Below are 22,182 nucleotides of genomic sequence, written 5' to 3' on the forward strand. Positions count from 1 at the left end.
TTGTTGTACGGTTTCCTTCTCTAGCCACTAATATTAGACACTTGGCTGTAGAGTATAGCTCGCCACGAGCCACTATTGTCAATGTTAGCTTTTCGTAGTGGATAAAGATCGCTTTGTCTTTCAGTGTAACTCGCTTTCAACAGCTAACTATTACGTAATTCCAGTATTCTGGCATCTTCCACTATTTCTTTCTCTAGTCACTTGTGTTAACCACTTAGCTAAAGGCTATGGGTCGCTGCTGTCAGTTATATGTTAGCTGCTATGTGTAAATAAAGCTTGCTTCATCCCTGAGTGTCACTCGCCTTCCACGGCGGCTCATGAATTTTAGTAGCTTCTTTTGCTTGCGAGTAAAGTTAGCCACATACACAAGCCCTGATCAACTCCAGCTAGTGAATTTCAAAGAAAGACTAGGAAAAACATGAATTGTATTATTTTTACTATGATATTATTTTAATAGGGGGAAAAATAGTAATTTTATATTTTTGTTTGAAATAATAATTGACTAGAAGAACAAACTATCTGTAAAATTAGGAAACAAAATGATTTCTATTCTTTCAACGTGTTTGTCAGCTGTTTTTTTTCATCTTAAGAAAAAAAATTGTCTTACTTTACCAGCATAGTAAGAAGTTAACCATATTGATTCAGTCTGGGGGAACTGGCGGACGTCTCTAAACGGAAATATCGATGCTTGTTTTCCTTTCTCAACTCAGGTCAGAGTCTCGGCTACGGCTTTGTCAACTACATCGATCCCAAGGACGCCGAGAAAGCCATCAACACGCTAAACGGACTGCGACTTCAGACTAAAACCATCAAGGTAACACTTACTTGCTTTCCAGGTATACAACAAAACACCTGTTGACAAAACCTATCCTCTCACTGTGCAGTGATGAACGTAATGAACCAAAAAACAAAATGTAATTAGCTGTTTATTTTCCAGAATTCCAACGTGCGCCAGATTTTACCATATTTTCTGGACCATAAAGTCAAGTCAAGTCATGCTTTTTTGTATAGCCCTTAATCACAAGGAGTCTCAAAGGTCTGCTTATGACACCATCCCCTTATCTAAAACCTACATGTGGGCAAGGAAAAACTCAAAAACCTCAACATGAGGAAAACAAAGAAACCTTGAGAAGGGACCGCACATGAAGTAATCCCCCTTCCAGGACAACCAGGCTGCGATGGATGTCACAATACACAGACATCGTCAACATGGAGTATAGGTCATTCATAAACTATAGAATAAAAGTGTGTTTTAAGCCTAGATTTAAACAGTTCCACTGAAGTTGCAGATTGAATCTCAGGGGATTCCACAACACCCGGGCCCAAACAAAGAACGTGTTTGAAACTGTGGATCATTTCTTGGCTCAATAGTAGACGAGCATTTTCAAGGCAAAGGCTACGGACCGGAACATATGGGGAAATTAAATCTGAAGGATATGAGGGAGCAAGTCCATGTATGATTTTGTTTATTACCAACAAAACATTAAAATCTTAAGCTAACAGGGAGCCAATTCGGGTTAGCTAAAATCGGGGTAATGTGATCCAACTTTCTTGTCTTTGTTAAAACCCTCGCTGCAGCATGTTGTACCAGCTGCAGGCTCTTGATTTAGGACTTCGCAAGACCGGAGAGTAGTGCATTACACTAATTGAGATGGAAAGCACATTTAAAGATCCAAAATGAGCCCCAAATTCCTTTTTATGGTCTGAAATTACAGTGTATATAATATTTGATAATTAAACGAAAAATCTATTATTTCCCAAAAACAGATTTGTATTCACTCCTGAAAAAAAGACTTCCCTGATGTCAAATTACATATTGACATTATGGCAAAATAATAAAATATGACCCAAATATCCCAAGCCTTCGTTGGCGGTTTGAGTATGTATTTTAATTTCCCTCGACGAGTTTCCCTCCGCCGATCCTCCGGAGCCGACCCGGTAATCTGCGGCTCTGGGGTAATCCCCGGATCGGCATCGCTGTCAAACTCTGCTAATCTGATCCAATCTAATCAAATTCGTGGCATCTAATCTGATGTAATCTAATGTAATAGGATGGGATTAGCCCACGGTTGTGGAAACCCCTTCGGGAATTCCCCGACCGCTGCCTGGCCCGGCTTCTGTACCGCTGGCTGTAGCGCTGCCAAACGATGTGTCATGTGTGTAATCTCGCGTGTGCCGGCCGTGTTTGATACCCACTTGTTTGTCATCTATATGTACAGCACCCAGCGCACCTTGTTTGCACATATTTGCATATACTGTGATCCCTCACTATTTAACTGTGCTTTGTAGCCTCAGTGCAACGCCAAATCAAAAATATTCCATGCTTCATTATCACCCGTCGTATATAATGTGAGCCGTGTATTTTTGTTAGGCCTGGCGGACTGTTTTTTCCAATCGGTCCAACAAAAAGCGAACTATACATGTGCGGCCACAATGCATTACCCCTGATCACATATTACTGCGAGCGAGAACTGGCAGAGAAAACCATTTTAGCCCTGACTGCATTCTTTTGTGCGATTATTATCTTTACACTGAAAATGAACTGCTCTCCTCCAAACCCATATTGCTTCGAGCAATGACCGGCACATTTTTTGGGCAGCGTGACATTCTGGCCCACTTAAAATGAAATGTACAGCTGTCTCCGTAATCCATTATCCCCAGTCCACTATGCTGATAGCAAAGGCCAGCAGAATGCTTTGTTTTCCTCAGTTTAGTCCAGTGAGACGTGCCAATTTGGCCCGTCTAAAATCAACTGCACTGTTGCATCCCATTACCCCGACTCTACTATGGCTGAGAGTGGGGCTGAGAGAACAGATTTTGACCTGGACTGTTTAAGATTTGGTCCATTATTCCCACACCAATATTGCTAAAAGTGTGGGCCGTAAAAGAAAATTTGTCTCATGTGCGCAGCTCTTTTTATTCATTCTATCTGAACTGAATGAACATCACCCATGCGTCCGCAATCCATTCCTCCCAGTCAACTATTGGTGAGAGTAAGGTCTGGTAGAGCATGTTTTTTTTCCAGTTCAGGCCGCTGAAGCGTGCCATTGTTGCCATGTTCCCAAAGGTAATAAGAGAAAAAGGAGTGAAGAAGTCAACAGACTATTCTCCGTTTCTTGGACAGAATCACTTGTGTTCTTTGCCAACGCTGAAGAGAAAGCTTATCAAATAACAAAAAGAGTAATGTGGAAATATATTTCAAAATAATTTCAAAATACAATACATCCAGGAAATTGCCAAAATGAAGGACGACAAGGCCAAACAGCAAAGCCAGGAAATTTAGCGCCACAAGGGGATGCTGCTGCCCTTTACTCCTGCACTAATTTTTAAATCAAACTTAAGCTGTGTTGATTTGTTTTTATATCCTTTCCCTTTTCAAAAAGGTGCCATTTTGTTTGTAAAAATTAATTCCGTGTCTTATTGCACATTGTTTTAGCCCAGCACCTTTTATCGAGATGTTTTTGCCAGTCCTCATAAATACAATTCAGTTAGAAATTTGGATTTAAATCCTTTAACTGAGTATTCAAATGTAAATAGCGCTTTTCACGTCAATGAAGACCTCCCAAAGCGCTTTACGATGTGCTTCACACTTACCTATTCACACACACTCACACACCGATAGCAGGGTCAGCCATGCAAGGCAACTACCTGCTATCAGGGGCATTACGGGTTCAGTGTCTTGCCCAAGGACACTTTGACATATAACACGGAGGAGCCGGGAATCGAACATGCGACCTCTTGATCTCTTGACGAAGACTTTACCTCCTGTGCGTTCTCCACAAAATGTTGCAGGGAATTAAACATTTAAAATAATGGCTCATTGTGTGTTTGTCACCAATTTATTCATTTTGACAGTAGGCGAATATGCTAATATAGATACATATAACATGTGTTGCCATCATTACAAGGCTTATATAAGGGTTTATTTTTTATTGTTTATTATTTTGTTTTTTTTAGGCTCTAGACAATTTTTTTGTTTGTTTTTTGGGTAGCGGCACAGTGGATGGGTGGTTAGCGCGCAGCCCCAAGATGCGAAAATCCAGGGGTCGATTCCAGCTACCGCGGCCCACCCGTGCAGAGTTCGCGTGTTCTCCCTGTGCCTGCTTGGGTTTACGCTGGGCACTCCGGTTTCTTCCCACATTCCAAAAACATGTATGGCAGGTTAATGGGTGCCTCAAATTGTCACTTGGTATGAGTGAGCATATGAATGGTTTTATGGGTACGTGTGCCCTGTACTTTCTGACAACCAGTTCTGAGGTTATCCAGCTACCATTCTTCCTGTGCAGAGTTTGCATGTTCTCCCCGTGCCTGCGTGGATTTTTGAAAACAATCCCAAAACATACATGTCAGTTTAACTGGCAAGTCCAAATTGTCCCTAGGTGTGAATGAGCAAATGAGTTATCTGTCCCTGTGTGCTCTGCGACTGGCTGGCAACCAGTTCAGGATGTCCCCTGCCCACTGCCTGAAGACAGCTGGGATGGGCTCCGGCACCCCCGCAACCCTACTGAGGAAAAGCGGTGCAGAAAATGGATGGAGGTTTTTTTCAGTCTAATATGGCTTTTCCACCATTTTGAGTTCCCCATCCTTGGTCTAGTTCCACCCTTTGCACAGATATTGGTCAAACTTTGGGCAGCCCGAGCTCAGAAGGTAGAGCGCTCATGTTGGGGTTGAAATGTCGCTGATTCAATTCCTGCCTCCTCTGATTTGGATGTCAAAGTGTTGACTATCAGTGTGTGTGTAAAAGAGTAAGTGTGAAGCACATTGTAAAGCACTTCCGGAGGTAGTCCAAGATTTGAAAATTGCTATTTAAATCCAGACCATTCAACTCCTTGAACAGTCCCTTTAAGAGTGTTTTTATTTAAGATATCAAATATCTTTTTCAGTTACTGGGATAAGAAATCCTGTTTTTGTGAATGATTTTTCTGTTAAAAAAAAAAAAAACTCAAATATCTTCTTAAAATCCTTTGTGGCATGGCCAGGGCACAGAAAGGTCACGTGTCGTGTAGCGCCTTTGATTTTCTCTCTTTTTTCCCTTTTTCGCTTCTCCATCTTGACACTTCGGATGTTGTCAGTCCGTGATCGGGCTTCCCGACTGAGGTGCGAAGTGTAGCTCCGTGCCAAAGGTGGCGCCGGCTCCCCTTGACACTCGTGCGCATAATCACGCTTTTGTGTTTTTTTACGACTTTTCCACGCACACACGTCTTCTTTTTCTTTCTTTCTTTCTTTCTTTCTTTCTTTTTTTTTACACAATAGCGCTCCCAGCTCGAAGAGGTGTTGATGGATTCGACATCGGCGGTTGGCTGACAAGGATAGAAAATGAGCGAAACAGGAGAAAAGCGCCCAGGAATGTGTGGAAGGAGGGGGAGGTTTAATGAGGCCTCCAAAAAAGAGAGAATACGTTCATTGTTTGGATCAGAGGGCGGATTGCACGTGTCAGGATATAGTTTGAGCCTTAATATGAAAAGAGAAAGAAAAACATGAAAAGAGGAAAAGATGAAAAGAAAAAAAAAAGTGAGAAAGGGAAGAATTGAAATTAAAATGTAGGAAAAATAGAAAAGGAAAGGGAAAGGAAAAAGGAAAAAAAGGAAAGAAAAAGGAAAGAGAAAGGAAAAAGATAAGAAAGAAAAGAGGAAAGAAAAGAAGCAAAGGGGAAAAGGAAAAAGAGAAAGGAAAATAGATTACAATAGATTTTAAGAAAAAAATAATGAAAAAGGAGAGAAAGAAAAAATCACAAAGGAGGAAACAATTGAAAGAAAGAAAAAAGTAATGAAAAAGGACAGATTGAGGAAGGGAAAGAAAAGGGAGAAAAGGGGGAAAAGAAAATAAGGAAAATAAGGAAAGGCGGTGAGAAAAGAAGAAAAGGGGGACAAGAAATAAAAAAAAGAAAGAAGAAAATGGGGGACGGAAAGAGAAAGGAAAATAAAAAAGGGGAACAATAACAAAACCAAAAATAAAAATGAAATGAAAAAAGTAAGAAAAAGAAAGAAAAAAAGAAGAAGAGATTTTGGTCTCTGAGGATACCCGTAGCACAAAGATGGTGGACAATGTTGTCATTTCCATCTGAGTGAGGCTCAAAGTCAAATATATATTAATTTCTTCACCTACAGGTATTTTATTTTAAACAAACATTTAATTGATAGTTCATGTATTTTTGCTGATCATTGAAATTCAATATTCTTTTTTCGAAATTTATGACATTTTCTTTTTACTTGGAGGCGCTGAATAATAGCCATAGCAGATTATGGATCCATCTATTATCGATTGGTTGATAAAGTCATTGATTTATTTTTCGTATACATGTTTAATGTTTTTATTTTTAGATCTTATTTTGTGTGGAGGATTTTAGAAGCAATATTTGAGAACATGGGCGTAACCAGGCTGTTTGGGGGGGTGCTCAAGGATCCACAAATTTAACCCGAGCACCCCCAAAAATGATAGCATTTTTAAAACTCTATTTTCTATAATAAAGGACAGGAAAGGCTTAAATGTGATAAAAAGCGCTAGATAGAAAATAAAAAGGAAAACAATTCAAAAATGTGCAGCGTCGGAAATTCTCCGCTGCCTTGAAATGGTTGAGTCCATTTCATTATTAGCATCTCTTTGTAGTATTTCTGCAATAGTATGTTTGTAGTATGTTCTATAGTAGAATTTTGTAGTATATCTGTAGTATTTCTGTAGTTGTATTTTTAGAATGTGTTTGTAGTCATAGTTTTTAGTATTGTTTTAGTATTACTGTAGTTTTATATTTGTAGTTTTTCCGCAGTTGTATTTTTGTAGTATTTCTGAAGTTGTATTTTTGTAGTATGTTCCAAGTACAATATTGTAGTATACCTGTAGTATTTCTGTAGTTGTATTTTTGAGATATTTATGTATTCATAGTTTTTTAGTATTGTTGTAGTATGACTTAAGTTTTATTTTTTAAGTATTTTTGGAGTTTTTCTTATTTGTAGTAATTCCCCAGTAGAGTGTTTGCAGAATACCTGTAGTATGTGTGTAGTATTACTTGAGTTGGAATTTTGTGGTATTTTTGTAGTATATTGTTTGTAGTATAGCTATAGTACTTTTGTGGTATTACTGTAATTGTATTTTGTAGGATTTTGTCGTAATATTTATGTCGTATTTTTGAATTATAGTGTTAATGTATTGGTATTGTAGGAGTATTTTGAAGTATTTCCATAATAATATATCTGTAAGATTCCTTGAGTATCTTTGTAATATTACTGTAATTTAGATTTTTGTATCATAGTGTTTCTGCAGTAATATTTTTGTAGTGTGTTCTATAGTAGTATTTTGTAGTATATCCGTAGTATTTCTGTAGTTGTATTTTTGTAATATTCTTGTAGTCATAGTTTTTTAATATTGTTGTAGTATTACGGTAGTTATGTTTTTATTTTTTTGAAGTAGTTTTGTAGTTTTTCTGAAGTTGTATTTTTGTATTATTTCCCTAGTAGAGTTTTTGTAGTGTATCTGTCTTATTTTTTTTAATGTTGCTTGAGTTGTATTTTTGTAGTATATTTTTGGTAGTATATCTGTAGTATTTTTGTAATGTTACTGTAGTTACATTGTGTAGTATTACTGGCATAATATTTATGTAGCAGTATTTTTGAATTATACTGTTACTGAAGTGGCATTTTTGTATTATTTCTGTAAAAGCAATTTAAAGTATTATCATAATAATATTTTTTGTAGTATTCCTTTAGTATTTGGTAATTTTACTGGAGTTGTATTTTGTAGTATTTCTGTCGTAATATTTATGTAGTATTTTTTAATCATAGTGTTACTGTAGTGGTATTTTCTGAAGTTGTATTTTTGTAGTATTTCCCTAGTAAAGTGTTTGTAATATGTCATATTACTTGAGTTGTATTTTCGTGGTATTTTTGTGGTATGATTTTTGTAGTACATCTATAGTATTTTTGGAGCATAACTGTAGTTATATTTTGTAATATTTCTGTTGTAATATTTATGTAGTATTTTTTAATTATAGTGTTACTGTAGTCGTATTTCTGTGGTATTTCTGTAGAAGTATTTTAAAGTTTTTCCCATAATAATGTATTTGTAGTATTTCTCAAGTATTTTTGTAGTATTACTGTTGTAATATTTCTGTAATAGTATTTTCTGTATCATGGGATTTCTCTAGTAGTATTTTAGTAGTATGGTCTATAGTAGAATTATGTAGTATATCTGTAGTATTTTTGTAATATTCATGTAGTCATAATTTTTAGTATTGTTGTAGCATTACTGTAGTTTTATTTTTGTAGTATTTTTGTAGTTTTTCTGAAGTTATATTTTTTAGTATTTCCTGAGTAGTGTTTGTAGTATACCTGTAGTGGTTTTGTAGTCTTACTTGAGTTGTATCTTTGTGGTATAATTTTTGTAGTATATCTATAGTATTTTTGTAGTATTACTGTCATTTTATTTTGTAGTATTTCTGTCTGTATAATATCTTTTATTTTTTTTTAATATTACTGAAGTTGTATTTTGTAGTATTTCTGTTTTAATATATCTGTAATAGTATTTTCTGTATCATAGTATTTCTGTAGTAGTATTTTTGTAGCATGTTCTATAATAGAATTTTTGAGTATATCTGTAGTATTTCTGTATTTTTATTTTTGTAATCTGTATGTTGTCATAGCTTTTTAGTATTGTTGTAGTACTATTGTAGTTTTTTTGGTAGTATTTTTGTAGTTTTTATGAAGCTGTATTTTTATAGTATGTCCTCTTGCGCTAATTACAAGTGAATCTCAGCAGGTTTCATGTTTTCTGTTTTTCTCTCCTCGGCAGGTTTCTTACGCGCGCCCCAGCTCGGCCTCCATCCGCGACGCCAACCTGTACGTGAGCGGCCTGCCCAAGACCATGACCCAAAAAGAACTGGAGCAGCTCTTCTCTCAATACGGACGCATCATCACCTCCCGCATCCTCGTGGACCAGGTCACAGGTATCCGTGGGGCGGGGAACTCTCTCTTTTCAAACCCCCCTGCAGAAATACTAACCCTCTTTAGCAGCTAGCCAGGTAGTTAGCCTACGGATCCGATTGGGTGACAATAGTTAAGCCGGGTGTATTTTAGCAGAGGTGGGTCGAGTATTCAAAAATGTCACTCAAGTAAAAGTACTGTTACTTCAGAAAAATAGGGCTCAAGTAGAAGTAAAAAAGGGAGGGGGGAGGGATTTTTCAATGGTTATTGTTCTATTTTCTTTATTAATTATCTATTATCCGTTATCGGTCAGTTCATAATATGCTACAAAGCCAAGGAGCCGGGACTCTTACTCTCAGCCAAAAGGCCAAGCTAAGGTCCTAGCCTTAAAGCCTTGCTGCGATCATTGCGAATGCACCATTCCCGGAGGTACTGCAATACCGGGCCGATGCGTGGAGTGGACAGAGAGTAGTCATCTATATAATTACTTGAGTAAAAGTAAAAAACTATACAAGTATTGAGTAACTGTAATGACGTCAAGTCAAGTCATGTTAAGTCATGCTTAAGTCATCAGCTACTTTTATATGGGCCAGGGACGCTTGACCAGATCATGCCTCTTTGGGCGTGGTCTCAGATATCTGAGACCACCAGGATCGGATGACCGTGTTTGAAGTTGCTAAACTTGTTCGAAAGCCAAAGAAGTGGGAAATTTGCGTAATGTCCTGTACTTCAGAATGTCCCTCCAATCGACATAATTATGTAAGGTGAGAATGTTATTTTATCAATACATAGCCTTGGATGTTTTAATTACATTTAAAACTTAATTTCATCAGTTTTTATTATGGTACTTTTGGGAATTTGTATGCCCGGGAACTGTCCAAAAGGGGACCTAGTCGTTCAATCCATTCCAAAGTTATGAGTTATTTGAAACAAAGAATGTCATTTTTGTGCTGCGCCTATTTGCTCCATGGCATAAAAGTCCCAAACCCGTGGAACAATCACGCTCAATTACACGATTATACTCGAACCCAAACATCGGCCCATTGTGTTGCCCACAGAACCCCGCAGCGATCCTCGTATCCATGCGGGTCTTGCGTGCGTCCGCGTACCTACGAAGCAGAACAAATCAGCGCCGGCAGTGAAGCGCCGCGTTCAGTTTGTATGAGAGGAGAAAGGAAAACAAAAGCCACCGAGAGGAAATAGAAACTAACGTGTGGAAAAGATGGAAAAAAATGGCTGGAATAGGTTTTCTATACCCGTCAATTGCTTAAGAGATGTCGTATGACCGACATAAGCGGCCGCACATAGCAACACGGTGGACATCTGTTCACATGAACACGCGTGTTCGGTGGTCGGTTTTAGCGGCTCAAGCTCGAGCCACGCTTTATGAATAAAACAACGGCGGGTTTGGTCACGCCAAGGCAACGTTGCTTTATGCATTCACCGCAGGCCAGCTCGCCTCCGACTCAATAATTTAGCACCTTGCCCGTTCTTGGCTTGTGAGCGGTCATTTCTGTGGAAAAGTCACAAAAATATATAATTTTTGTCCCCTGAAATTAAACTACACTTGTTCTTTCGCGATTCATTATCCCTGATCGCATATTGCTGCGAGTGGGTCAGGGCGCAGTTTTGTCAAACCTGGCGGTTCCTCATGCCATTCTGTGCAACAAAAGGGAAACTACTTGTGTGCCCATAACCTATCATCCCCAATCCCATATTGCTGCGATCAGGGAGCAGCAGAAGGCATTTTTGTCAGGAGCTGAGCTATTCTGTCCCGCCTAAAATCAAATGCACAGTTATGGCAAAGATCCGTTGTCTCCAGTAGACTATTGCTGAGAGCGGGGCTGAGAAAATAACTGTGACAATCAAGTAGCTATTTTAATAATAATAATAATAATAATTTCCTTTGTATTGTCATTCTTTGTAACAATGTACACAGAACGAAATGTCGATACACCTGACCCGTTGTAGCGAGCCGATGCAGCCATTTTGGTTTTGTTCCTCTGTTTAAGATGAACAGCACCCGAGCGACCACTGTCCATTATCCCTGTTCAATTGCTGTGAGCAATGGCAAATTACAGAGGATATATCTTGTGATACACAAAAATATAGTCATCGCTCGTTACTTCCCATTTCGTCAATTCTTTTTTTCCAGTTCGGCTCGCTAAGGCGTGCCATTGTAGCCTGCCTAAAATTAAATGCGCCATTTGTTTGTTTTTTGCTGCGATACATTAACCCCGGTCTACTATTGCTATGAGCAGGGGCCGGTAAAGAGCTTTCTTTGTACTCGTTTGGCTGGGATATGTTATCCCCACTTACTGAGAGTGGAAGCACAAAGAACAAATTTGTTTCATGCGTGCCAGCCTTTTTTTAATTTTCTTTTTTTTTCATCTCAAATGAACAGCACCCATGCGGCCACAGTCCTTTATCCCCGGTTGACTATTGCTGTGAGCAAGGGCAAATTAGAGAGATTATATCGTGTGATAAACAAAAATACTGCAATCCTTAGCTACTTCCCATTTCGTAAATGACTGAGTGCATTTTTTTCCAGTTTCGGCTCGCTGAAGCATGCCATTGTTACCTGCCTAAAACGTAATGCGCTGGGTTTCAATTTTGCTGTGACCCATTATTCCCAATCTATTATTATAAAGAGCAGGGGCCGGAAGAGAGCTTTTTTTTTCAGTTTGGAGCTTTATGAAGGATGGAGTTGTTGCCTGTCAAAAATGAACTGCAATCGTTTAGCTGGGATCCGTTATCCCGAGTTGACTCGGAACAAATTTGTTTCATGCGTGCCAGCCTTTTTTCATTTTCTTTTTTTCATCTCAAATGAAGCTGCCATGTTTTGCGGCCCTCTTGCTACTGTTGACTATTGCTGTGAGTGAGGGCAAAATTAGTAATCTCTCCGTACTTCCCATTTCGTTCATGGCAAAGTCATTTTTTTTCAATTTGGGCTCGCTGAAGTATGCCATTGTGACCTGCCTAAAATAAAATGCACTGTTTTTGTTTGCTGCGCTCCATTATCCCCGGTCGATTATTACTAAGAGAAGGGTCTGTAAGAGAGGTTTTTTTTGCAGTTCGGACCTTTATGAAGTATGGAGTTCTGGCCTATCAAAGATAAACTGCACTCATTTGGCTGTGATCCATTATCCCCATTTGACTGAGAGTGGAGGCAGAGAGTACAAATTTGGGTCATGCGTGGCAGCCTTTTTTTTGTTGTTGTTTTTTTGGGAGCCTCAAATTAACACCAACCGTGCGGCCGCAATCCATTATCCCCTGCCGACTATTTCTGCAAGCGGAGGCCAGCACATATTAAAAATACGGGGATCTGCTTTGTGGAATTCCTGCTAGGGGGTCCTGTTTAAAAAAGTCCAACACTGGGTTGACATCATCGGTCAAGTAAATCGTAGGTTGGACGTGCAATAGCCATTAATGCACAGGCACACACTTATACACACACACACACACACACACACACACAGACGCACACGAGGGATGTACCCTGAAAGTGTCCCCGAAAGGTTAAGGATCAGCAGGAGAAATGTTAATGATTAATTAGACAGAAGAAGATGGTGGTGATTAAAAACACGGCGGATTTAAAGGGTCCCCGAGAGTCGCGCTTCGGCGCAGTCTCCTCGTTTGCGCATACGCACGAATCGTCAAGTGAGAAAGGAATGTTCTGAAAATTACTTGGAAATGGAAAAAATGTTTCGAAAATAAGGACAAAGGCTTATTTATTGTGGTTTATGTATTAGGTCAGATGTAAATATTTTACACAACTTGAAGAAGCTGCCATGTTTTGCGGGCCTCTTGCTACTACGGAAGCCACGGTTTTAGCGCTTAACGACCACTTCCGTAATTCAGCCCTGCACATGATGATCACCGAGTCCCATCATTCAGTGCCTTTTTTCCCCACATTTTCCTTCTCTAGCCACTCAGGTTAACCACTTTTGACCTGCAATTATTGTTAACTGATCTGAGTGACACTCATCCGCTGGGTTAAAGTGATTCAGGATCCCAGTGTTTGACGTTATTAACTGACCTTTTTTCCTCCGTTGCCTTCTCCAGCCACTTTCTGCCGCTATTTATGACTATAAGCTGGTCCTGTTCTGTGTCACTTTCACAGCTGCTCATGTAAGCGAACGCTGCTAAGTTTTGGGAAATGCAAACCTTTCCTGGCATTTTTTCCTCTGTTTCCATTTCTATTGACTCATGCTAGCCGCTTGGCCGCAGGCTATGGCTTGTCACTAGCCGCTATTTTTATCTGCTATGTGGATATACAGCATCATTCAGTGTCACTTGCCTCTGGCGTTTTTTAAGGTACTGCAGGCTCAAATTTAAAATCTTTGCGCCAGTATAAATGAATGGGACTCGCGTCGGTTTACACACTGTCCCTTCATGTTTGACGACACCTGGCAATTTTCTAGGGTACTGCAGGCTCAAATCAAAAATACAAAATGAACTAATGGGGAAATGATCTTACCACCAACCGCTATTGCTAGTGTTAGCTGCTTTGTGTAAATAAAGCTTGCTTCGTCTTTCAGTGTCACTCTCCTTTCACTGTAATGGCTGCCAAGTCCCATGATTCAGACATTGTCTTTTCCCACTGTTTCCTTCTCTAGCCATTCTACTGGTTGCTTTTGTTAATGTCAGGTGCTCGGTGTAAATTAAGCTTGTGTTAAGTTCATCTCTTGAAATAAACTTGATGAAAATATTTCTTGTTTTTTTTTATCTTTTTAATTAACAGTAAAAGGCAACATTTTGAGGTATTATCTCCCCTTTCCCTAATCTAAGTACAAAGAAAATTTCCGCCATGCTGACTTTGCTCTGAACCTCAAGGGAAGGTTCCCAAGCTAGCCGGGACTCGCTGACATCTTGTGATCGATTTTGGAGGTCTCTGCTCACAAATCGATGATCGCAAATACATTAGATCGGCGCCGTCTGCAAAAAGAAACGTTGATGCTAAACTAAAGTGCTGATCGCTGCTGGACGCTCGATGGGATTTCCAAACGTCGCCATGGTAACGCCGTGTAAATCCAATTTGACCGGAGATGATTGCCTGGTATAAGCTTAAAGGGACAGTGTGTTTTATTTAGCGCCTCTTAGTGTATATATATATATATATATATATATATATATATATATATATATATATATATATATATATATATATATATATATATATATATATATATATATATATATATATATATATATATATATATATCCCTGATTTCAGTATTTTGTTTTATTGTAAATTCGGCTTGGATGCTAGTATATGCAATAGGGAAAATATCTATGTTAGGAGAAATTTAGCGTCCTCATACTTAACGTAATTGTAGTCCTGATCCGACTAAAATACAGCACCTTCATCACTGGTCGCCGTTGTTTTTCGGAGTACAGCATTATCCCCCTCTTCAGAGATGAACCGAATCTCTGCAATGATACTAGATCTTATTTTGGTCCGAAATTTCGAATATCACATCAATAAGCATTGCATCAGTGTGGCTCTCAATAGAGTTACGAAATGTGAGTAATAACAGTTAGAGTACTCGTTCCTGTGACCTGTTAGTTCCAAAATTACAAGTTATTAGCTGCAGCCATGGCTTTATTATCATCTCCAGGATTGCTGGTTCTCACCCACGAAGCGATTGTAGCCGACAGATGGTGGACGGAGGCTAAAACATGTTTAGCGCGCGGCTAGCGCACCTCCACTCTTCAAAGTCGCCGCTTCTTTCTAGCTAACAGCTACTTTTTCAAGCGCCATCTGTGAAGCCACACTCATGTTACTTAAAACAAGGACATCGCGGCTCCCACTCTAATTAAAAAAATGGAAGAAGAGCATTTTTATTTTATTTTTTTATATATATTGCATCTGCCATACCATAAACTCTCCAACTGTTTGATTTTGTTGCTGATTTATATAACTGTTGGAGTGTGTTTGTTATGTGCATGTAGGAGCAATAGAAGTGAGAAAAATGTATAGGTAGGCACGCTAGTTATCAGGACTATAATTATTGGGCAATAATTAATAATTAATTAATAATTAAATCACTTGATATCACGCTATAATATACAATGAGTCGACGCTACTGGTCAAAGGATTGTGTACCGATGAAATGTCAATACACCCTGATTTTCCAAGTTTGGTGATGTTCTGAGATTGGTATTTTGTCTAGATGAAAAGATTAAAAATTCTAAGCCTTCATGCTACTCATGAGAAAATATTGTATTTTCTATGCAAGTAGTAGCGCAACTTGGTTGTGTCTCCTTCCTACCTCTTCATGATTTGTGCGAGGCACTGAAGAGCTAGTCCATTAATAGTCAGCAGACATTACTTGTTACAAAGCCTTCATGCTACTCAAAATATTTATACTGAAGTAATAACACAATTTGGTCGTGTCTACTCTCTAACCCTTTGTAATCTGCGTGAGATGTCAGAGAGCTCAGCCGGTCGCATGGCTATGGATGTGAGATTCTAATTTATGTTTCGCATTAGCATAGATTTAATTCTCTATTGAAATAGTCGCAAGACTTGGTTGTGTTTCACCTCTACCTCTCCATAATGTGCATAAAGCACCAGAGAGCTCGTTTTTAACAGTCAGCCGAGATGTTTTGTTAGGAAGATTCAATGGATTTCTTTTCCTCATTCGAAAATGTTGTCATGATTACTGATTCGGGGCACCTGCGGCTGCCCCGGTGGCGCTAACAGCCCTGGTCGCTGATTGGCTCCTTGCCACTTTTTAAACCCCCTGGCTCCCTGTTACCGGGGTCCGATCGTTGCCAACCTTCAGCTCCCGCTAAGGCAAGCCTTCCAAACCTGACTCCCTGTTTTTGACTCCCGTACGTTTCCCGGCTTGGACCTGTTTCCGTTTGATCACGTCTCTGCTCCTGCGCCCCGGTAACCCGACCTGCTTTTCCCTCTTTGACACCGCTATCGCCCGCCAGAGAAGTGCCCTTTCCGCGTCCCGAGCGACCTGCTCCCCACAATCAACGATCACTGGATTGTGCGTGCCAGCTTACGTCTCTTTTCAAATAAAACTAAAAAAACTAACGCAATTGGGTTCCCGTCTCCGTTCCTGGTTCCTGAAAAATGTTTTGATTTCCGAAAGTTGTATGCGCACAACTTGGTTGTTTATCTTCTTTAACTCTCCATGTGAGGCACTGGAGAGCCTATCCATAATCAGTACAATGGTTCAGGATGTGTACAAACTGCCGTGATTGTACAGGCTTCTGAACGTTAAAATAAAAAAGTCACTGAATCATCTCTGTCCCCTCGTACGTTTGTATTTGTTGCTTTTTCTGAGAACCAATCTCAGCTTCTCGACAAAACCGATCAGGGCAGCTGCGTCCTTTCATCACTGTCCTTTTCTAATGTCACCTACGTCACCTTCTCTCCTTTTGCCATTTCCTTCAGAGGTCTTCGTCCCCGCCTCTGCCTCGCCCCTTTTCCTCCCTGCGGATGGAGCTAGCGTGTTATTAGTAAGGCAGGCAATGCGCTTGTCAGTGTGTGTTAGGCAGAGATAAGCACAGGTAGCGGGAGTTACGTAAGCCTCTGTTGATTACCGTGGAGGAGAGCTAGAGTTTATAAAAAAAAGAAAAAAAGAAGAGGGAGAGTGAGAGTGAGAAGAAGCCAACGAGAAAGAGACAGATTGCTGCAGCTAAAGTAAGTACAATGTGCTCTAATGTTGGCTCGACTCCTGTCGGCCGAGTGATAAAGAGCCCTAGCTTCTGGGGAGACTTGAAAGGACGGTCATTAGGGCGGATGACCAACCCCAGCTCTTTTTTTTTATTCATATTCGACAAGAGTGGCTCTCCAAATTTTATATCTAAATGTAAAAAGTAGCATCATCAAAATCAAAGCACACGCTTCCTTTCTACCTCCACTGAACATAACAACAATCATTTTAAATACAATTTGTTTTCTTTTACTCATTTTTTTACCTATTTATTAACAAAAACTAGAAAAATAATGTATACAATGGGCTCATTTACCTAGTATTTGTGGTTTCTTTTATTTTAAGATTTGTTTTTCAATGAAAGTAAAAATGAAAAATCTTGAAAAATATCTTTGTAATAATAAAAAACTTATCTATCTATATTTTTGGACTAAAAAGAAAAAATGGTAATGTCGAATTTTTCTTTCTGACAGCCACAATAAATTGATATGAATAAAAATATAAAAACGAATTATGAAAATAATTTATAAAAATATATATGTACAGTATATATAACAAAAGGAGCAAATATATCTCGTGAGTACCATTTCAGGCAGTTATTTTTAAGGCTATTTATTTATTTATTTTTTTAAAAAGTTTTATTTATCTTTTATGTATTTTTAATTTATGTAATACTTTATCCTATGTTTGCAGTTCGTGTCATATTTTTTTTATTTCATATTGTTTTCTTTTTTGTTTAATTTAAAATTTGTGTTTTTATTATTTTTATATTTTCTTGTTATTTTTGTATTCAATTATCAGATTTGTTAGAGACAGAACTGGAGTAGTCGTGGAACTGAGCAAGCGTGTGGATATGAGAGTACTCGGTTGGTTGGGACACATGGAAAGGATGGATGAGGAGTGAATGTTGAAGAGGATCTACAGAGCAGAAGTAAATGGAAGGAAACCAAGATGAAGGCCGCGATTAACGTGGATGGATGGTATTATGAGTGCACGGCAGGAAAGAGGTCTAAATCTAGTGGAAGCTAGAGCTCTTGTTGGTGATAGGAATGAGTGGAGAGTTGTAAAAGGATAGTGGGATGTTTAAACACGTTCTACGGGATGGGCAGGGCAACCGTATGATGCGGCAGGGGTAAACCAGTGAAAGCTGTCGGGCCCTGCTGTTGAACAGAAGAGTGTGTTGTGTCACCCTGACCCGGGTGACATGGCCGCTTTCTCGTGTCCCGTTTCATCTGGAGGGACGAAAGCATTTTTGCTATTTTTGTCCCTTTTTTATTTTCTTTGTTTTTGTATGTGTTTGTCTTGCTGCCTGTCACCCTTCTTGAGGGATATGACCAAGGTAGAAAGATAAATATATAGATTTTATATTATTTTTTGGGGTATTTTGATTTATGTTTTTTTTTGTTTTTCCATAATATTTGAGTTTATATTTTTTAATATATTTTATATTTAAATTTCAAATTTTATCATTGTCCTTGACTTGATTTGTTATTCACACCACGGTTCGTTTTGAAATTTACATCGCTTAACAAAAGCAAAGTTTGAAGGGGGGTTTTTTCGAATATTTTTTTTTTATAACGTTCTCAATGTCTTGACTATAATTGCCATTTAATTTGCAACTCATTCGATTCATAAAAAAAAAGTGTGACTTTTTATGGAAAACACAGTTGTCTGGCTGGCTGCAAACTTGTGAACGGTAGTACTGTATGTATGTTGTTTTTATCTTATCTAATACGCTTTCCTATTTTTTAATTTTATTTGATATTCATGTCTTTTCTTTTGATTCATTTGTTATATTTTTATTTCATATATATATTTTAAATTTTGATTAATACATTATTTAATTGGGCAGCACGGCAGCGCAGTGGTTAGCGCATGTGCGGCACAGTTCATGTCTTGGGAACCTCCTGCGTGGGTTCAAATCCAGCTCCAGACTTCCTGTGCGGAGTTTGTATGTTCTCCCCGTGCTTGCGTGGGTTTCCTCCGGGCACTCTGGTTTCCTCCCACATTCCAAAAACATGCATCTCAGGTGAATTGGTCGGTTCAAATTGTCCCTAGGTGTAAATGAGCGAGTGAGTTGTCTGTCCCCGTGTGCCCTGCGATTGGCTGGCAACCAGTTCAGGGTGTCCCCTGCCCACTGCCCAATGATTACTGGGATGGTCTCCAGCACCCCCGCGACCCTACTGAGGATAAGCGGTGTAGCTAATGAGATGAGAGATGAGACATTATTTAATTGGATATCTTACTTCTTATTCTTCAGTTTGATTTAGTTCATTTAGTTTTATTTGATTGGATCCCAAGAGCCAAGAAGAGATCCACAGGTTCGAGAGTGTTCTCCATTTAGGCCTCAGTCCTGTAAAATGCTCTTCCCCCTGAGATTCGATCTGCAATCTCAGGGGAATTTTTTAAATCTAAGCTTAAAACACACTTCTATTCTATAGCATATGAATAACCTATATCTTATGTTGACAATATCTGTGCATTATTTTTTATTGCAACATCCATTGCAGCCTGGTCATCATAGAAGGGGATGACCTCATGTGCGGTCCCTTCTCAAGGTTTCTTCATTTTCCTCATGTTGAGGTTTTTGAGTTTTTCCTTGCCCTCATGTAGGTTTTAGATCAGGGTGTGGTGTAATAATAGTCTGTGGTTTTTCAATAATCTGTGGTCTGTGCAGCCCTTTGAGACTCTTTGTGATTAAGGGCATCACAAATAAACTTGACTTGGATCTTAATTTGGAGATAACATGAAGGCAAAAGGCAGCACATTTGTTCATATACTCTCTATTTTTCTGAGCAATTGTGCAAAGAGCGCCTTAAGTGTGAAAGTGCTTAGGAGCTTCGGGTGCTATTAGAGTTGCTTGTTTCTTTAGTCCCTGGTGACATTTGATATAGTACAGCAAGATGATTTGACAAGACCTTCAGGTGAACTCCCAGCACGGACTTGCCCGATACTCAGAACATTCATTCACACCAGAATATGCTTCTATAAATTGATATTATTTTACGATATACTTTTCTCCTTATTGCATGCATGCTGCTCTTCACTGCTAAAATGCAGTTAAAAATATTAGGCATAATACCCCTAAAATGTAAAATCATATTTTAGTTATTAAAATACTACTATACTACTAACACTACTAGAAATTAATAATTGTAAAAGAATAATCTTTGAACAAAGAAAAATACAAAATAAATCGAATTTAAGGAAAAATAAAAATTTGCATTTTTTACTTAATTTCAAAAAAAGGCTAGAAACTTAAAATACAAGTACAAACGGTTACAAAATTAATTCAATTTCTTGGTATTTGGGGTCAAATGTTGTAAAGAGGGGTCAAAAAACATCGTATTCCAACCCATGAAAATGTCATAAGTGGAGAACGCTCTATCTCGGGGTCTAATTTACGCAATACTGTATATAGCATTTTTTTTTAAATATGTGTTTGTAGAGGAAAGGTCCACCAGGAGAAACTGGGGATAAAAGTGGCACCAAACAACGTATACTTATTTGTAGTACACATTTTTATCCAGCGGTGCCGGATTAAAGAGCCTGACGGGTATGTGGCCCACAGGCTATACTTTACACACCTCTTACCTAGAATGAACTGGTCTCCACAGTACTTTAACATCAAGTAAAAGAAGGAAAAAAAGAAAGTGAGCGATGGCATGAACAAAGAAAATGTGAAATAATAATAAGGTGGGCCTTTGTGTATGGGAAAGTGACTGCACACAGTGATGCTCAAACGCAAAAATCCCCACTCCACAACATTCCCCCCTTACATCTCTCAACCTTGCTTTTTTTTCTCGCTTGCCGTCACACAGACATGCCTGCTCGCACACCCGCTATTATGTAAATAGTCTCCTTGGCAGCATGTTGCTGTCACCGAGCCAGCAGCCGCCGGGCCATCCAGACAGTCTCATTAAAAGCCGCCACGAAATCCATTAATAAAAAGCACACAAATATCGGGTACCGTGCTAGTACCTCGGACAGCTCGTTAGCCACGCCGTTTAATGATAGCGACGACTCGCAAAGATAATTAAAATTGAGGCTGTCGGAGAGTGGGTGACATTCTTGGGAGCTTTTTTCGCTGTTGTAAAAGCCATTGTCGAAACCGGGTAGCGTTAACGGGCCGATACCCCTCACGTAATGTCGGACTGACCCAAATGCAGGACACAAGGATTCAAAAAGGGATGAGATCAAACCCCAACCGGTGGTGTTTTTTCAATAATATGATGAGACTCACTACTGAGGAGGGAGAGTGGGACTGGGACTGCCGAGGAGGGGAATCTTGGGAGACCAACTTGAGGAGGTTGTCTTGTGGGGTCAAAGTCTTGAGAAGAATAATGGGGATTTTCTAAAGAATGTCTCGGGAATAGGAATATCTTGAGATGAGTGCAAAGACGACTGAGCAACACAGAGTGGGAAACTGGAATATTTATAATCGAGGGTCGCTAATGATGATTGGAAACACCTGAACCCGGGAGTAGAGAGGGAAACTGGGAACTGGGGCAAGGCTGGCACCTCGAGGAGAAAGGGAATCATGAGAGTACCACTGCTCAGTAACGCTAATATACAAAGCGAAATTTGTTTTCTGATTTCAACAAAAAACATCTAAGAGACATTTTGATTAACTTTATTTGTTGCCATAAAGACAATATCTGTACAGGATACTGGATACAATTTCAATGCAATACCATAGTTCATTATAGTAAGATTTATTTGGTCTTGTAAAGAGAATGTCAATACTAGGTAACGATATCAGGCTGACCGAGATCACTGGTGCTAATATAGAAATAGAAATTCGCTTTCTGATTTTAACATAGAGTGTCAGCAAGGGATACCATTTTTCATTCCCTATGTCGGCATCGTAAACGCAATATTGATACCTGGTTACTGAATCAGTTCGATAGCATAGCTCAGTGATGCTAATATACGAATTGAAAATTGCTAACCAATTTTAACTCAAATATTACATGGGTGTGACATTTTGGTAAACCTTGAAAATGTTGATAACGGGTAGCGGTATCAGGCTAATACCACTACTCTACTACTACAGCGGTGCTAAAATACAAATAGAAAGTTCCTAACCAGTTTTAAGTCAAATGTCACATAGAGATTACACTTTGGTGAGTCTTATTTTGTGTTGTAAAGAAAATGTCGATACCAGGTAGCGGTATCAAGCCAATGCCACAACTCAGTGGTGCTAATATACAAATAGAAAATTGCTTTCTGATTTTAGTTAAAAACATAGGGGGGTGAATATTAATATGTTCGTGTTGTAAAGTCAGTGTTGATACCGGATAACTGTATTATGTTAATTCCACAGCTCGGCGGCACTAATTGAAAATGAAATTGGTTATTGATAGCGACTAAAAGATGTCCGAAACATTTTGGTGACTTTATTCAGCTATGCCAGTGTCATAAAGGCAATGTTGACAATGGGTAACAGTATCAGGCTGATACCACAACTCAGCGGTGTTAATATACAAACAGAAAATTCATTTCTGATATTAATTAAAACTGTCTATGAAGGGGATATATTTTGAGTGGGCTTTGTGTTGAAAAGGTAATATTGATACCCGGTAACGGTGTCA

At 38.9% G+C, this 22,182-nt stretch overlaps 1 protein-coding gene across 5 annotated transcripts in view; it reads left to right on the forward strand.

Annotated features, from left to right (window-relative positions):
- elavl4 (ELAV like neuron-specific RNA binding protein 4) overlaps window positions 1–22,182 on the forward strand; it is a 139,188-nt gene that overhangs the window by 90,450 nt on the left and 26,556 nt on the right. For 3 of the 5 annotated variants that reach the window (XM_088349831.1, XM_088349833.1, XM_088349834.1), the window contains 2 exons: window positions 711–814; window positions 8,782–8,934. In XM_088349831.1, coding sequence (XP_088205957.1) covers window positions 711–814; window positions 8,782–8,934 — 257 coding nt within the window. Of the gene's footprint in view, window positions 1–710; window positions 815–8,781; window positions 8,936–22,182 lie in introns of all 5 variants that reach the window. The other 2 variants (XM_088349830.1, XM_088349832.1) reach the window with 1 other exon arrangement.

This window comes from Urocampus carinirostris, chromosome 12 (genome assembly GCF_059441175.1).
Source record: "Urocampus carinirostris isolate Australia breed hairy pipefish chromosome 12, RoL_Ucar_1.0, whole genome shotgun sequence".
Classification (NCBI taxonomy): domain Eukaryota; kingdom Metazoa; phylum Chordata; class Actinopteri; order Syngnathiformes; family Syngnathidae; genus Urocampus; species Urocampus carinirostris.